Source organism: Nomascus leucogenys, unplaced genomic scaffold, assembly GCF_006542625.1.
Source record: "Nomascus leucogenys isolate Asia unplaced genomic scaffold, Asia_NLE_v1 Super-Scaffold_391, whole genome shotgun sequence".
Classification (NCBI taxonomy): domain Eukaryota; kingdom Metazoa; phylum Chordata; class Mammalia; order Primates; family Hylobatidae; genus Nomascus; species Nomascus leucogenys.
The window spans coordinates 106140-123046 of record NW_022097988.1 but is presented as its reverse complement, the minus strand read 5'-3'; the positions used below and the strand labels follow the sequence as shown (position 1 = coordinate 123046).

The following is a 16907-nucleotide window of genomic DNA, read 5'->3' as shown; positions in this document are numbered from 1 at the left end:
GGTAATGGTATTGGATCACAGCAGAGCTGTGATCTCTGCTGCTCCCATAAAGGCAAATGAGAGAACTCCAAGGGAAAAGTTTGTAGAGATTGGAGGTGCCATCAAAGAAAGAAGGAGTGTTCTCATCATCTGGTTACATTTTACATAGGCTACTTATTTGTTGATGTGCCCCAGTAGTACCTGGGTAGGGGGAAGAAGAAGGGAGAGAGATGGCAAGCAGAGAGCCTTGGCCTGCACTCTGACCTTTGGCTTGATAAGCAGGAGAAAAGTGAAGACGTGTAATAGATTAAGGGATTTGAGTCATTTTACTTTGCCCACCCAAGAGGATGACCTGGCTAATTGGAACCAGAATGCTCACATCATGGAACAGGAAATGTCAGGTTAAATCTGTTCTAGGTGTAATAACACATTGAGAGGCAGAGATCTGATGGTTAAGAGCACAGGGTATGGACCCAGGTTTAAATCCCACCACTGATAATTATATAGTTATCGGAAATTCTATAAACTCTCTGGATTCCTGTTTCCCCATCTGCCAATTGGGTAACAATGGTATATGCTTCATAGTGATATTTTCAGGAAAAAAAATGAGCCAATACATGAAAGTTCTTAACTCATATTAACTTCTCTATAAATTTAAGTCATTTTTTATTTTTTTCTTGTTTTTTTTTTTTTTTTTTTGTACTCTGTCACCGAAGCTAGAGCATAGTAACACGATCACAGCTCACTGCAGTCTTGATCATCTGGGCTCAAGAGATCCTCCCATCTCAGTCTCTCAAGTAGCTGGGACTACAGGTGTCCGCCACCATGCCAAGCTAATTTTTAAATTCTTTTATTGAAATGGGATCCCACTATGTTCCCAGGCTGGTCTCGATGTCCTGGGCTCAAGTGATCCTACTATCTCAGCTTCCCAAAGGGCTGGGATTATAGGCCTGAGACACTGTGCCCAGCTTCGTTTTTCTTAAGAAAGCTTGACTTATTTTTTAAAAAAGTAAAGATGCGTATGAAGGAAGGTCTTCCTTTTTGGTTCATATAAAGTGCTGATTTTATTTTAGGGAATATAAATTATAGTTTAATTTATAACTTCATTACTTCAGTTTTGGCTTTCCAGGCTGCTATCTCCATTGTAAGTCCTGACAACATTACCAGGCAGCATGTCTTCTCTTTTTTCTGTTGTTTCTTACATTTCCAGTTTTCCTCAACTTCCCCCCTCATCCCACCAAACCAATATTCCTAATATTCAAGACAGCAATCAACATAATAGCTAGAATTCCATGGCTTACTTTTAAATAAAGTATTTTTATTATATTAGAAACATTACAACATAGTGCAAAGATCAAATATTCATTGAAAAATGCATATCCACAAATTCTGTGGTTGATGGATTTTGTCCAATATCTAGAGAGAGGATTTAGCACAAACATTCAGCACCATCTAGAATCACTGTGTACTATGTGGTTTCTTAGAGAAAACATTCAATAAAAACAATTCAAAATTGGAAATACACAATAAAAGTGAAATAAATTAAAATTTAACTTTGGTTTGGTTATGGGGGGCATTAGACCATAAAGGAGGTAGCTTCTGGGGTTGTAAGTGCTATTCTTCTGGCTCAGCTCCCTGTTCCCCAATCTACTGATGGATTTAATTTTTTTTTTCTGGGCTATTCAGATTTAGCTCTGGGTTTTGAAGTATTCCTGGACTCAGCATCTCTCGGGTTGACACAGACCGGCTGACCTCTTTTAGTCTGGAAGCTATGGGTAAAGGCAGAAGATTAAGAAGGATCTAGCCAGCTGGGAAATTTCTGGACCTATGGTGACCCCTCCATCCCTCTTTCTGACTTGTCCTCTCAGAGTCTGTCTCTTTCTCAGCAATCAGCTCCCGTGCCTTAGGGTTCGTTTCCCAGAGTATTTCATGAGAATCTCTTCAGTCAGCACCCTCCTGCTGTCCTCCGTCACTCTTCCTCTGCCCCTGGCCAGCCTCTCCTGTCTCCCTGATGACTCTGGACTGCTCAGAAAATATCTCAGAGACTCTTCTGTGCCTGTGATGGGCCCAGAGAGCTGGGTATTCCCAGGAGGGTGTCCAATCCACCTCCCTACACCCATGGGAGCTGCTCCAGTGTCTCCCCCAGGAATGAGAAGGAGGAATGGCCCTTATACAACACTGGGCTTAGAGCACAGGCTGCAAGTTTTATAATAGTCTGCTACAAAATCTTGAGGGATCTTCTGGGGAGTATAAGGGAAGCAGCAGGAGGTTGTGGAGTCAACACCAGCTGTAGGGGAAGGCACAGCAAGAGACTGAGTTATTGAGAAGCCAAAGGAAACCAACTTCCCTTCTCCATGACCCCTGCTCTCCCTTTAACCCAAAAAAGATCAGAAGGAACTAGAAGAACACAGCATTTCTTAAGTTGGGGAATTCAGATGAACTGGGACACACATGTCTTTCCTACAAATTACTTTGCCTCTGTCTATATCACTCCATTTTGATTTTTTTTTTTTTACTCTTTTAGGGATTTAGCTCACTAAAATGTCCCATCTTCCAGCTCATCTCTTTTGGGAGAGAAATTTGTCTGTCCTATGATATCACAATACTAAAGAGATGAAGCTGGGATATCTCACATGTCACCAATAGGACAGGGCTCTAGGGAATAGCTTACATGAATTTAGGCTTACATGCACCAGTGGGAAGTAAATAGAGCTGCCAGTTACTCTGTAAATTAGGCCTCAATTATCTTATCAGGAAAGTGGAAATTAGCATCTCCTGCTCCCACCCTCTGAACCACTTGGTGGAATGTGATAGCTTGGACCCATTTGAAAGAAAGACTTTTTGAAGAGAATGGCAAGGGCGATTCGAATTCCTGTTTTGAGTGCTCCATTTTCAACTCTGGTGATCTTTATTTTCAGGGCATGTTTGGTGTGGTCTCACCTGGGGACAAAAAGGGTAACATCTGAATAAAGCAGAAGGGATGACACTCTCCCACGGTACCAAGGAGGTCTGGGAGCAGAGGACCACAATAGGGGGAGGAGAATAGTGGAAAATGCCTGTGTGATGCTGGGCAGGCGAGGGATTCTGGGCTTGAGTGTCAGCATAGCTAAGACAAACAAGCTTGCGTACTTGAAGCTGGCACCTCTTTCTTGGGTTCAAGCCATTGCCCCTTCTCTTTATACAGAGTTCCATTGTGTGGGAAGATAGAAACTGGGGATGATTGGAGGAAAAGATTTTAATCAGAACGTTAGGGTCATGTTGGGAGTTATATAATTCAGGGGTTGCCAACACCCTTTGGTCAACACAGAGGTTCCAGGTATATGCAAGAATAGCTCAACTTCAGCTGGGTGCGGTGGCTCACGCCTGTAATCCCAGCACTTTGGGAGACCGAGGCAGGCAGATCACGAGGTCAGGAGATTTAGACCAGCCTGGCCAACATGATGAAACCCCGTCTCTATTAAAAATACAAAAATTAGCCTGGCGTGGTGGTGAGTGCCTGTAGTCCCAGCTACTCAGAAGGCTAAGACAGCAGAATCTCTTGAATCCGGGAGATGGAGGTTGCAGTGAGCTGAGATTGCGCCACTGTACTCCAGCCTGGTGACAGAGCGAGACTCCGTCTCTAAAAAAAAAAAAAGAGAATAGCTCAGCTTCTCCATCGAATGGGGACACTTCTGAGAAAATTGTTTGCTCAATCTATTCAAGTTGTTCTGAAGAAATAATTTCCTCAGTGAGTGGGTGATCAGGACTTGGTATGGCCACAGGCTCCCTCACAAGAATGGATGTATCTATGAACCATGGGGTGACTATTTCTCTCCTGTAGAGTGGAAGGTGCTTTCACAACTGCTGTAACTATACGGATGTGATATAACTGATGATATCACAATAGCCTGTCATAAGTAACCTTCACTATGTGGATTGGAAGATCCTCTTTTAAGACGATTTCCTCATTCACGTCTGGCGCCTGGACTGGGATGTTTGAAGGACAGGCTCCGCTGGAACTGTCAGCTAGAGCTGTCAATATGCCCTTTCAAGATGGCAGCCTTGAGACTCAAAGATGAGTGTTCCTAGTAAACTAGGGTCATACTCATGGCCTTTTATGACCTAGCCACAGAAGTCACAGCATATATCTTCCACTACAGTCTGTTGGTGAAAACAGTCACAAACCTGTCCAGATTCAAGGAGAGAGAACCTAGATCTCACCTATCAATGAGAGGAGTGTCAAAGAAATATGGCCGTCTTTAAAAACCACTACAACATTATTTTATCTGTAAATATTTATTTAAGTTTCTATTGCTTCTGTAACAAATTACCACAAATGTAGAGGCTTAAAACCACATGAATTATTCTCTTACAGTTCTGGAGGTCAAAAGTCTGAAATGGGCCTCACTAGGCTAAAACCAAGCCGTTAGTGGGGTGGCAGTTGTTTTTGGAGGCTGTAGGGGAGATTCCAATTTCTTGCCTTTATTGGCTTCTAGAGGCTGCCCACATGGATTGGCTATAGTGGGCAATGGATAGTCCAGTTCTTCTCACATTGTGTCAGTCTGATACTGACACTCCTGCCTCCCTTATAAGGATCCTTGTGATTATGCTGGTCTTACTCAGATACTCCAGGATATTCTCCCTATCTCAAAGTCAGTGATTAGCAACCTCAGTTCCTTCTGGCTGTGTACAGGTCTCAGGGATTAGGATGTGGATATTCTTTTGGGGGAAATATTATTCTGACTACCACAATATTTCAGTATGTATCTTTCAAATAAGGATTTTAAAACCCAACACAACCAAATTACCATTACTTATTTGCCATCTGTGTATTCTCCTCAGTCTGTTCATGTTTTTTGTTCATTTTCTTACTGGATGGTACATTTGCTTACTTTCGAGTTTTGAGAATTATTTATATATTCTGAATACAAGTCCTTTGTCAATTAAGTGGTTTGCAATTACTTTTTCCCAGTCTGTAGTTTGTCTTTTCATTCTCTTGACGAGGGCTTTTTGAAGAGCAAGATTTTAAAATTTTGATGAAATCTAATTTGTTGCTTTTTTCTTTTATGGATTATGCATGCTTTTGTTATCAAATCTGAAATTTTTTTTACCCATTCCTAGGTCCTAAAATTATTTTTTCTATTTATTTTATTTTATTTTTTAAGACAGAGTCTGGTTCTGTCACCCAGGCTGGAGTGCACTGGCGCAATCTTAGCTCATTGCAACCTCCACCTCCTGGGCTTAATTCTTATTTTTTTCTAAATGTCTTGTCTTACATAACACACATGTCCCAGTTTATTTGACTTCCCCAACTTTAATGGGAGTTTGAATCACCCTGATCATGAAGTCTATGATCCATTTTGAGTTAATTTTTGTGGAAGCTGTGAAGTTTATGTTGAGATTTGTTTTTTGGTCTTTGATGTCCAATTGCTCAGGTACTATTTGTTAAAAAGGCTGCCTTTCCATTATTTTTTCCATAAATGTTTGGTAGAACTTGCTTATGAAACCAGCTAGGTATGAAAGATGTTTTCTAACAAAGGTTTTTAATTATTGATTTAATTCCTTAGTGGAAATAAAACCATTCATATTTTCCATATCTTCTGGTAACACATTCTTGTGTCAATAAATTATATTCCCAATAAGGGAGAAAAGGGACTATACTCCAAATCACTAGCAAAATTTAGCAAGCATGTGTCAGCCTGAGCAGGGGAATTAGACTTGGGTTTGGATTTTGAAGGTGCTGGATAAAAGGAGTTGGAATATAAGCCTCAATAAGAGACAACTTACCGACTTGGGAGTATTCTTTCTGGATATAGGCTGTAACCTCCTGAGAAGGACCCCAGGGGTTGGTACAGATTCGTTGCCAGAAAGGCTCCAGAAGCCTGAGAAAGCAATGGCTCATGCCGAGTGAAGTTAAAATACCCGAATTGTCATGACAGATGGGGAAGGAAGGGATTAAAAGAGTCATGGAAGTGGTCATGCTGGAGTGGATACATTACACGAGGCCAGAAGACTCACCAGATTATGTTCCACGGGAATGCACTATTCACCAAAGCCACCAGGACTCCCTGGTGAGAGGAGCACCAGCATTTCTAAGAATTTAGTGGTCCAGCCTTCTTTATAGGCTAGGGCTGATGGTAAGAGTGGCTGTCACAAAACTTGGCCCATTGATAGCTCTCCCTCCTTGAAGCAGTGGGGCCCTCTCTCCTTGAAGCAGTGGAGCTCTCTTGCCTTGAAGCAGTGGAGGCTAGGTAGCAGCATTTAACAAACAGAGGCCAAGGGGTTCTAAATATCGTTATAGCCAGCAAGGTTGGAATGACAACCAAGGGGTCTTGACCCATGGAGAGTTGTGGCAATGGTTAATAGAACAAGCATCTCTAGAAGGAAGGTGAAGTGGAAATCTCTGAAACTGCTCCCTTCTCCCAGGAAAAGAGAGTAGATTAGAAACAATATTGCAATCTAGTGGAGGGGATGGTGGAGACTAATGTCACCCTTAAGGATATAAAAAATGCAAGGAAAATGGTTATTATCATATCTATTTAATTTGCAAGTCTTGCTTCTGCAGAAACTGGATGGATCCTAAAGAATGACTGTAGGACACTGTGAGCTCAACCAGGTAGTAGCCTGATTGCAGCTTCTACAACCAGGTACTGACACATGCCAGGTATTAAGTACATGTTATGTACCTATTGATTTGGCAAATGCATTCTGTCCCATAACAAGTAGGAAAGAGGATAAGAAAAAGTTCCCATTCATGCGAATGGAAAATATTCATTTACAGTTTTCCCTTGGACTATTAACTCTCATCTTCTGCATACTATAGTCTGAAGAGATCTGAATTTTCATGTATCTCTGAAAACAACACATTGATCCATTACATTGGTGACATCATGCTGATAGGGCGTGATAGACAAGAAGTGGCCGTATGTTGGACACCCTGTAAGACATATGTATTCCAGCCAGGTGTGGTGGCTCATGCCTGTAATCCCGGCACTTTGGGAGGCCAAGGCAGGTGGATCACCTGAGGTCGGGAGTTCAAGACCAGCCTGACCAACATGGAAAAACCTCATCTCTACTAAAAATACAAAATTAGCCGGGCATGGTGGCACATGCCTGTAATCCCAGCTACACGGGAGGCTGAGGCAGGAGAATTGCTTGAACCCAGGAGGTGGAGGTTGCGGTGAGCTGAGATTGCGCCATTGTACTCCAACCTGGATGACAAGAGTGAAACTCCGTCTCAAAAAAAAAAAAAAAAAAGAAAAGAAAAGAAAAGAAAAAGACAAAGAAAAAACATATGTATTCCATGAGGTGGGAGATAAATCTTATAACTATTTATGGACTTGTCATTTCAGGAAAGGTTTTATGAGTCCAGTTGTCAGGGGCATACAGCAATATCTCCTTCAAAGTGAAAAACAAATTAACATAATGTATTAGCACAAGGATAAGAAAATAAACCATTGGAACAGAACAGAAATTCCAAAAGCAGACCACACAAGTATGGATCCAAAATGGCACTGCAAAGCAAAGGGAAAATGATGATCGTGATGTTTATGTGTCAACTTGACTGGCCCATGAGGTCCCCAGACATTTGATCAATCATTACCCTGGGTATTTCTGTGAGGGCATTTTTGGATGAGATTTACATTGAAATCAATAAACTGAGTAAAGCAGATTGCCCTCTCTAATGTGGTGGGCTTCGTTCAATTAGTTGAAGGTCTGAATAGAACAAAAAGCCTGACCCTCCTGCCTGTAAGAGGGAATTCCTCTTGCCTGATTGCGCTCACACTGGGACATAGGTTTTTCTCCTGCCTTTGAACTTAAACTGAAACATCATCTTTTCCTGGGCCTTAAGCCTGCCCATTCTCAGGTCTTTGAACTCAAACTGGGACTACACTAGCAGCTCTCCTGGGTCTCCAGCTTGCCTTCTCACCCTGCAGATCTTGAAACTTGTCAGCCTTCATAATTAAATGAGCCAATTCTCTAATTTCTTATTTTTTATACACACACCATTGGTTCTGTGTCTCTGGGGAATCCTGACTTATACAGTGGTCTTACCAATGAGTTGCCAAGGTCCATTGGGTATTCATGTGGCAAAAAATAAATCTTGAACCCTTCTTCACACCAAACATAAAAATCAACTCCAAATGGATTGTAATTTAAATATTAATGCTAAAACAATAAAGCTGCTACAAGTTAACATAGGAGGATATCTTTATTGCCTTAGGATAGGGGAAGATTTCTCATTAGATCATGAAAGGCCTAACTCTATATAAAAGATTGAAGCATGTGACTCTATTAAAAGGAGTAACAATTGTGAATATCCATTAAAGCATTCTGCTTTATCAAAGGAGGCTGTGACCACTCATTTCCGAGAAATATCTGTCATATGAAAACATAATCACATGATTATGCATAATCCTAAGTATAATCCCTGGGTGCTTCCAACTCCTGGTCACCCATCTGGAGACACAACTTCCCCATAAGCACTTCAATCAACAAGTGAACCACTCGTTTGTGTACCCTAAAACTTTCAAGTAACCATAGGCAACCCTGGGCTGAGAACTCACATGACACCACCATAGTTAAAATGTCTTGCATCAGCACCTCCAATGTTCCCATGGTCCAGGGCTGCCTATAAAATGTGAGACGACAGCTCATACCCCAGAAGGAGGCCAGGAGTTGTGAGTTTCCAAGCCCCAGCTCACTCTGACCACTTCTCTGCCCGCCCAGCATCATGAAGGGCCTTGCAGCTGCCCTCCTTGTCCTCCTCTGCACCATGGCCCTCTGCTCCTGTGCACAAGGTGAGTCTGTCATCCGTGTGCTTTGATGGCTCCCTGGGCAGAAGTCAGGCGACTTCTTCCAAGTGCTGTGGCCTGAAAACCCTCGTGTGAAATTAGGGATCCTCAAATGGGGTTTCAAAGTGACATCATTGTTTTCTTCAAGAAGGTTGAAAAGCAGTCTATTGATCTGGGCAGCCGGATGGGAGTCAGAGAAGTTTTATCCTACTGAGATAAATGAGATGGTTGAAGTCTAATTCATTGGGTTATTAGCATGAGGTAGAATCTAGGTCTATTTAGTTCTTACTGGTGCTGGTAAGTTTTACAATGACCTCAGCAGTCTCCTGAGTTAAACCCCTTGGGTAATATAAAGGATGTCTATACTTTTATCAGCTATCTTATGATTTAATCTATTAGAAAAAAATTCCCCAAGGAGAGTTAGGAGAAGGGAATAGACTATTCAGAGAGCTTGATTTTCTGTAGCGTAAAATAAAGACTAAAATGGAGAGACAAGACTAGGCAAATTAAGAAGAAACAAAAAGCCAGATTATTTCCAGCTTTCTTTTCCCACAGGCTTCAACTCTGAGCTATGCTGTCTCCCTTTGCTCCTTTGTGACCCTCCTGGGCTTCTTCTCCTGAGCAACTCCTGTTGTCCTTGTTCCCTCAGATAAGATTCATACCCCACACATCTGCTGCTTCTCCTACACCTCCCAGTAGATGCACTGCAAATTTTTGGTTGCCTATTATAAAACCAGTGGTGAGCGGTCTTAAAATTAAAATCCTATGATATATTTTAGTTACTTTATACAGTCAATATTCATTTAGTTTTCATCACATATTTACTCTTCCTGTTCTCTTAAATTCTTCCACATCTCTGAGCTCCATCTGCAATCACTTTTCTTCTGCCTAAAGGAATCCTCTTAGTATTTTTATTACTGTGGGTCTTCTGATAGTGAAGTCTCCATTTTTTGCTTGCTTGGAAATGTCTTCATTTTACCTTCATTTTACCTTCACACTGGATATGAAAGTCCATAGTAGCTCCCACCTCCTACTTGTGCTTACGTGCTCCTTGTCCCTTGTCCCGTGGGTTGTCTCCTCCATATGCCCTATTTGCAGACAGAAGGACTGGTGCTGACATTATGCCAGGGCAAGAGCACTGGCTGCTGGAGTCAGCAAATTTGCAGAGGATATGGAGAAACATAAGAGAGGCAGGAGACAATGGGGTGCCTTAACCGTGAGGGAACCGGCATCCAGAACCTAAGAAAAACCAAGTAAACTTCTTCCACTCTTGAAAAGGGACCGGCAAGAAGTTGATGAAGACCTCACTGCTCAGGACTGTGAAGTAGGGCACAAAAGGAACTAAGGAAGTCAGGCATTTATCCTTGACTTTGACTGTTTCTTTTAAATCTCTGCCTCTGTCTTACTCTCACTCCCTTGCTCCCTCTTCAGGGAGTATAGCTCTTGGAACGGCTGGCCTTTGTTCCATCTCTTTTGGGTAGGAACTTCGTTCAGTCTACATAGACTTTTACTAGCAAGAGACCATCTTCTCTAAATAGCTCTAGGAGTAGAGCTTCTCAGGAGAACTGAGGGAACTCTGCCACTTCCTCACCCTAGGAACCAACTAGACCCAGAGTTTGCATCTTGTGAATGACTGAGTTGGGCCTCAGTTTTCCCAACTAAAAATGGGTCCTAGCCCTCTCCTGCCTTTCAGATCTAGGTTAGATATCTAAGTCCTCGGAAAATAGCCCAGAACACTTTGAAACCTTTTGTGAAGTTCTTTCATTTTACTTAGAGAATCTTAATCCACAAGAATTAAGTGATATGGCTTAAATGTCTGTCCAGAGCATAGGGAAACAACTCTAAAATGAAGAAAGGAGAAGGGTCAAGAGAGTCTCATGGGACAGATGAGACTTGTGAGCTGAGGGCCATGAGAGGAGATGGAGGGCACCAAAGAAGACCTGTTCGGTGTTGGGCAGGCAGAGGAGTGTAGGCAATGCCAAAACAGGACTGGGCACTCACTGCCGCCTACGTCCTTCTGGGGACCAAGCCATGACCCCAACCCTTTACAGGCAACTCTAAACCATGAGGAGCTGGAGACTAGGGATGACCAGAGGGGAAGATGTTCAGTGCATGGTGTCATGCTCTGAGTTGTACATGTTGGGGTACCTTGGGTCCCCCAGGGGTTCAGGATGTATGAGAGCAACTCAGCTGCTCACTTGTTGGGGCTGAATGTGCAGAAATGTTTTTGACAGTGAGAGAAGGTGAGATGTTAGTGTTGAAGTCATACATACATGGAGAGATCTTCAGATTAACACTTCCTCCACAGAGCAGATCTCTAATGCTGTGCGGCAGCTACTCTGACCACATGGTGTGATGTAAATGGTGATGCCACAGCGTTCTGGGCAGCACAAGTCACACTTAAACCACACGCTGGGTGAAAAGGATCATTACATCGTGTTAATCAGAGTGCTTCTAAGAAATGCTTAACTCATGAGGAGGAAGTCAAGAATTGCTGTCACCAAGAAGCCAAGCTTAGCTGGTACCTTCTATCAAGAACAGATCTATTTGTGAATGGCACCATGGTCATTTCCTCCTATGGAACAGACATTTCTAGTGTTGTGTTTCCATTGCACAGAAGTGACATGTAAGATGATATCCCAGAATCTTAAGTGGTTCGAGTTGTGTTTGATCCAGACCCAAATGAACAGAATGGAATAGGGAAAGTCTGGACTATAGGAATGACAAGAATGATGGGGCCAGGCTTTTAACTGCTGTTTGATTCATTGAACATTCTTAGGTCCCTACAATATGCCATCATTGGGTTTGACACTGGGTAACAGACATGAATATGCATTACATATGGGGTGTCTATATAGATCAGGAGCCTTAGATGCCCTTATTTTTTCACCCAGGAAGCCTATAGCTAGGAAAATATCCTACAGAAATAACTTCACTTATGGAGAAAGTTTTTTGCATGCAGATATTTGGCACAATTTATAACAATGAAAAATTGGCCAGGTGTGGTGGCTTACACCTGTAATCCTAGCATTTTGGGAGGCTGAGGCAAGCAGATCACCTGAGGTCAGGAGTTCAAGACCAGCCTGGCCAACATGGTGAAACCCCATCTTTACCAAAAATACAAAAATTAGCTGGGCGTGGTGGTGCACGCCTTAGTTCCAGCTACTCAGGAGGCTGAGGTAGGAGAATCGCTTGAACCTGGGAGGTGGGGGTTGCACTGAGCTGGGATCACACCACTGTACTCCATCCTGGGCAACAGAGTGAGACTCCATCTAAAAAAAAAAGGAAAAATTAAAACCAACCCACATATGTTACAGTAGTGCATGCTAATATTAATGTACTAGGCTTGAGTAAATTAGGCAGTTCTTAAAAATACTGGAATGATTTGGAAAAGTCTTTTAATGTTAAGCACAGTCATATGCTGCATAACAATGCTTTGGTCAATGACAAACTGCATATATTATACAGCGGTGGTCCCATAAGATTATAATTCTGTATTTGTACTATACCTTTTCTATGTTTAGATAGGTTTAGATATGCGAATACTTCACATTGCATTACAGTTGCCTACAGTATTCAGTACAGTGGCATGCTGTACAACTTTGTAGCCTAGGAGATACAGGCTGTACCATACAGCGAAGGTGTACGGTAGACTACACCATCTAGGTTTGTGTAAGTCTATGATATTCCCACGATAACAAAACGGACTAATGACAAGTTCCTCGGATGTATTTTTGTCATTAAGTGATACATGGCTGTATAAATAAAAAAATACAAAATGAAAACCTGTATCATGACAACAGTAATGTCTTCCCCCACCAGACACAGTAAGAAGAAGGAAAAAAGCAAATGAGCAAACAGTACTATCATAAGCCTAGAAGAAATACTGCACTGGAAAGAAAGATACCAAACTGTTAAAAAAAAAAAAAAGTGGCTAGGTTTGGGTACTAGAATTTTTCCTACCTTCAATGAAATATTTTTTTCAGATTTTGCATCAGAATGCACATATGCCACAATAGGGAATGTAGTAAAAAACTCTCACAGTCCTGCCTCCGTTTGCCTGCCACCTACCCAGCTTTGAGATCCGAAATGAGTTTTTATTCTTTTCTGTATTTTATGTGTTTTCAAAATTAGCTTTACTACTTTTCGGTGTAATCTATAGCTCACATGACAAATCATATAAAAAGCTATTTGAACTAAAAACACTAGTAACATTGCTCTTCCTGTACTCCTATGAGACCCCCTTGTATGCTTGTGGATGAGACATTATGAGGATGTGATGACTGAGAAAGCAGCAGCCATTTTGTAACCACGAGGTGACAAGCTCAAATAAGAAAAGCCAACAAAATGGTGGGGGAAGGGGAGATGTTTTAAGAAGCCTGAGTTCTTGATGACACAACTGAGCTGTTAAACAAACTCGGGGAGGACCACCCATTAAATTTATGTATTTATCTATTTATTTATTTGAGACAAGGTCTCACTCTATTGCCCAGGCTGGAGTGCCGTGGCATGATCAGAGCTCACTGTAGGCTTGACTTCCTGGGCTGAAGCAATCCTCCTGCCTCAGCCTCCGAAGTAGCTGAAACTACAGGCATGCCCAGCTACTTAAAAAAATATATAGAGAGAGACAGGGTCTCATTATGTTGCCCAGGTTGGTCTCACACTCTTGGGTTCAAGCAATCCTCCCACCTTGGCCTCTCCAAGTGCTGGGATTACAGGCATGAGCCACCATGCTGGGCTCTGATTTATTTACTTTTTCAGTTTTAAGGACTAATTATTATTACAAGAGGTGAATATGCCATAATTTAAATTGTACATCATCTTTTAATTGTTACAGATAAGCTGTGACAAACACTTTGTTCATCTTTATGTTTATATCTATAGGATAGATCCCTGGCAGAACACCTTGCTGATCAAAGGGTAACAACTCTTTAAGGCTCATCATTCATACTAGCCCCCAGTTAACCCAGCTAACCCAGGGACTGGCATATTGTAGCGGTTCAATGAGCCAGTGTCTGAAAGGCCAACCTCAACCTCACCCCTCCTGTAGCACTTCCCCAGTTCTGCTGTCTCCGTCCAGGGCATGGTTTTCTGTTGGGTTGTGCTTCTTACGATTCTCTGGCACTATCGTCCATGGCACATCTATGCTGTCAGAACACCTGGGGAGGCCATCAGAAGGTTCCGCTCCATGGGAGAAAGCCTTTATCTACAGATCTGCCCTTGTGAGAAGGTACCAGCTAACCCAGTCTCAGGGTGACACCAGCATCTCACCTCCTGTCACTGTGGAAACCATTTCCCCACCAAGGGAGGAACTGAAGCATTCTTGCAAATAGCCTGAAGCTTTGTGGTGAGCTGAAGCTCTCCTGGTTTGTGCAATGCACAGCATGACACCAATATCATGATTAAAAATTTTCCCCTTCAGAGAGGATCAGGAAAAAAACTAATGGGTACTAGGCTTAAAATCTGGGTGGTGAAATAATCTGTATAACAAACTCCCATGACATGAGTTTACCTATGTAACGAGCCTGCACATATACCCCAAACTTAAAAGTTTAAAAAATAAAAAAAGAAACAAAATTCCCCCTCAGTCTCCCCAAGTTTATATCTTCTAATACCCCAAGGCTGCCTGGAAAGAGAAGAGATGACTGAGACCCCAGGAGGAGGCAGCGGCTACAAGTCCTGAGTTCAGCTCTTCCCGGCTGCCACGGGAGCTTACACTCTGCCCAGCATCCTGGGGACCCCCCCAGTTGCCCTTGCTGTCCTTTTCTTCACTGAGGCCCTCTGCCTCCAGGCCTGCTGTCCCTTGTGTGAATTTGTCTTTTGCTCTTGTGCCCCCACTGTCTGGCCACGGCTTGGACCCCACTGCCCAAGCCTATCCCTGAGACCTCCAAGTACAGAACATCAGAGGGATTTCAGGGACTATTTCCCGAGGATTTTTCTTCCTAAGAGGTTTCAGCAACTCTATTCTCCATCTCTGGGAGACAGAGGGACAGTGAGTCCCATTCTATGGATGAGAAAATGGAGGCCCATGGGGATTCTGACAAGAGGTAGGATCTGGGTCCAATTGGTTCTCAGTGGTGTGGCCTTGGCTCTCCTTATGAATTCCGATGGAACTCCCCAAGGAGAGATGGGATGGGAAATAGTTTGTTCAGAAAACTAAATTTCCAGTAAAGGGACATAGAGACCCAGAACCAAGACAGACAGAGAATGAGAACTACCAAGAGAAAGATGCAGAAATTAAAATGTCAGGGCAAAGAAGAAATGCCAGCTTCCTTCTGGATCTCTTTGTCCCCATATCCCCACCCCAAGCAGTGATGTCTCCCAGTTCTTCCTGACTCTCAAGGAAAGGGACCAGGGGCAGCTGGCTTGCCTTGTGAACAGTGACTTGGGATCTTTCTGTCCTGTCTCTTGCAGTTCGTACCAACAAAGAGTTCTGCTGCCTCGTCTATACCTCCTGGCAGATTCCACAGAAGTTCATAGTTGACTATTCTGAAACCAGCCCCCAGTGCCCCAAGCCAGGTGTCATGTAAGTGCCAGTGCTCCTGCCCACCCCACAGGAGGGAGGTTGGGAGGTTTAGGGTGAGGTCCCCTTAGAGTGCTCATCTCTCTAAGGCCCATCAAGGTGAAGGACTCCGGGGGAGGCCCCTGCAGTGTTTTCTGACCTGGCCTGGGGCCTGCAGAGTCCTGAAGGGCCTGCCCCTGGGCAGAGGAAAGAGAGCAGACATGACAACAGGAAGTTTGCTTCCTGAGGAACCCCATCTGAGACACTCGGGGAAGGCCTGTGAACCCCGAAGTTAAGGGGAAATTTTACGGGCATGAGGACAGGCTCTGAGATGCCTGAGACAGAGAAGGACGCAGGGGCCACAGGATTCCCCTGATGAGTTCGTCGGTTCTTAACTCTTCCTCCCTTCTCCACAGCCTCCTAACCAAGAGAGGCCGGCAGATCTGTGCTGACCCCAATAAGAAGTGGGTCCAGAAATACATCAGCGACCTGGAGCTGAATGCCTGAGGGGCCTGGAAGCTGCGAAGACCCCGTGACCTTGGTGGGCCCAGGAGGGAGCAGGAGCCTGAGCCAGGGCAATGACCCTGCCACCCTGGAGGCCACCTCTTCTAAGAGTCCCATCTGCTATGCCCAGCCACATTAACTAACTTTAATCTGAGTTTATGCATCATATTTCATTTTGAAATTGATTTCTATTGTTGAACTGCATTACGAAATTAGTATTTTCTCTGACACCTCATGACATTGTCTTTATCACCCTTCCCCTTTTCCCTTCAACTCTTCGCACATTCAATGCATGGATCAATCAGTGTGATTAGCTTTCTCAGCAGACATTGTGCCATATGTATCAAATGACAAATCTTTATTGAATGGTTTTGCTCAGCACCACCTTTTAATATATTGGCAGTACTTATATAAAAGGTAAACCAGCATTCTCATTGTGACGACTCTGTTGATTTTGTTTCACTAATCGGAATCACAGATTGAAAGGAATTCTGGGGGAGGAGCAGGGAAATATAAAAAGAGGCAGAAACAGCAAGATAGGGACCGAGTACTTCTACTGTCATACCAGACGTTTCTGTGGAGATACTTTCCTGAAAAGTTGAAACAGACACCATTATTTTATAAACCATATTGTAACTGAAATGTGATAGAAAAATTTTCCACTTAAATGAATATCAAGATGACACTGCAATGCATATTTATGCGTACGAGCTCATTTTCATAAAGGAAGCTTTCCTCAGAATGATGGCTAACATCTGTTGAGGCCTTACCGAGTGCCGGGTTTTGGGCTAAGTACTTATATTAGTAAAAGTCTAGCAAATACTGCCCACAGTCTAGCAAGGACTCCTTACCTGGAAGTTGCTGAAAGCCTTGGTCATGTTATCTTCGTTCTCCACTCTGCTTTTGGGGAGGATGTTTTCCATGACTATCTGAGATGAGGCTTGGGGCTGGGTGGCCAGAGTTAGCAAATAAAAATAAAGAATGGATACTATTTTAGTGTAAGTATATCCCATGCGATATTTGGGACCTACTGGTACCAAAAATGATTTGTCCTTTATCTGAAACTCGAATTTAACAGGGTATCCTAAATTGTATCTGGCAACCCTCCGAAGAAGGAATACCGCTTATAGAGGTGTCTGTTTCCTGTT

The 16907-nt window shown here is 43.0% G+C and overlaps 1 protein-coding gene across 1 annotated transcript; it reads left to right on the top strand.

The window, feature by feature from the left end:
- Positions 1–8619: 8619 nt before the first annotated feature.
- CCL18 (C-C motif chemokine ligand 18) lies at positions 8620–16199 on the top strand. Its single transcript, XM_003281386.2, has 3 exons — positions 8620–8759; positions 15168–15279; positions 15672–16199. The coding sequence occupies exons 1-3, from the start codon at positions 8693–8695 to the stop codon at positions 15760–15762; spliced, it is 270 nt and encodes an 89-aa protein (XP_003281434.2). The 5' UTR covers positions 8620–8692; the 3' UTR covers positions 15763–16199.
- Positions 16200–16907: the final 708 nt, after the last annotated feature.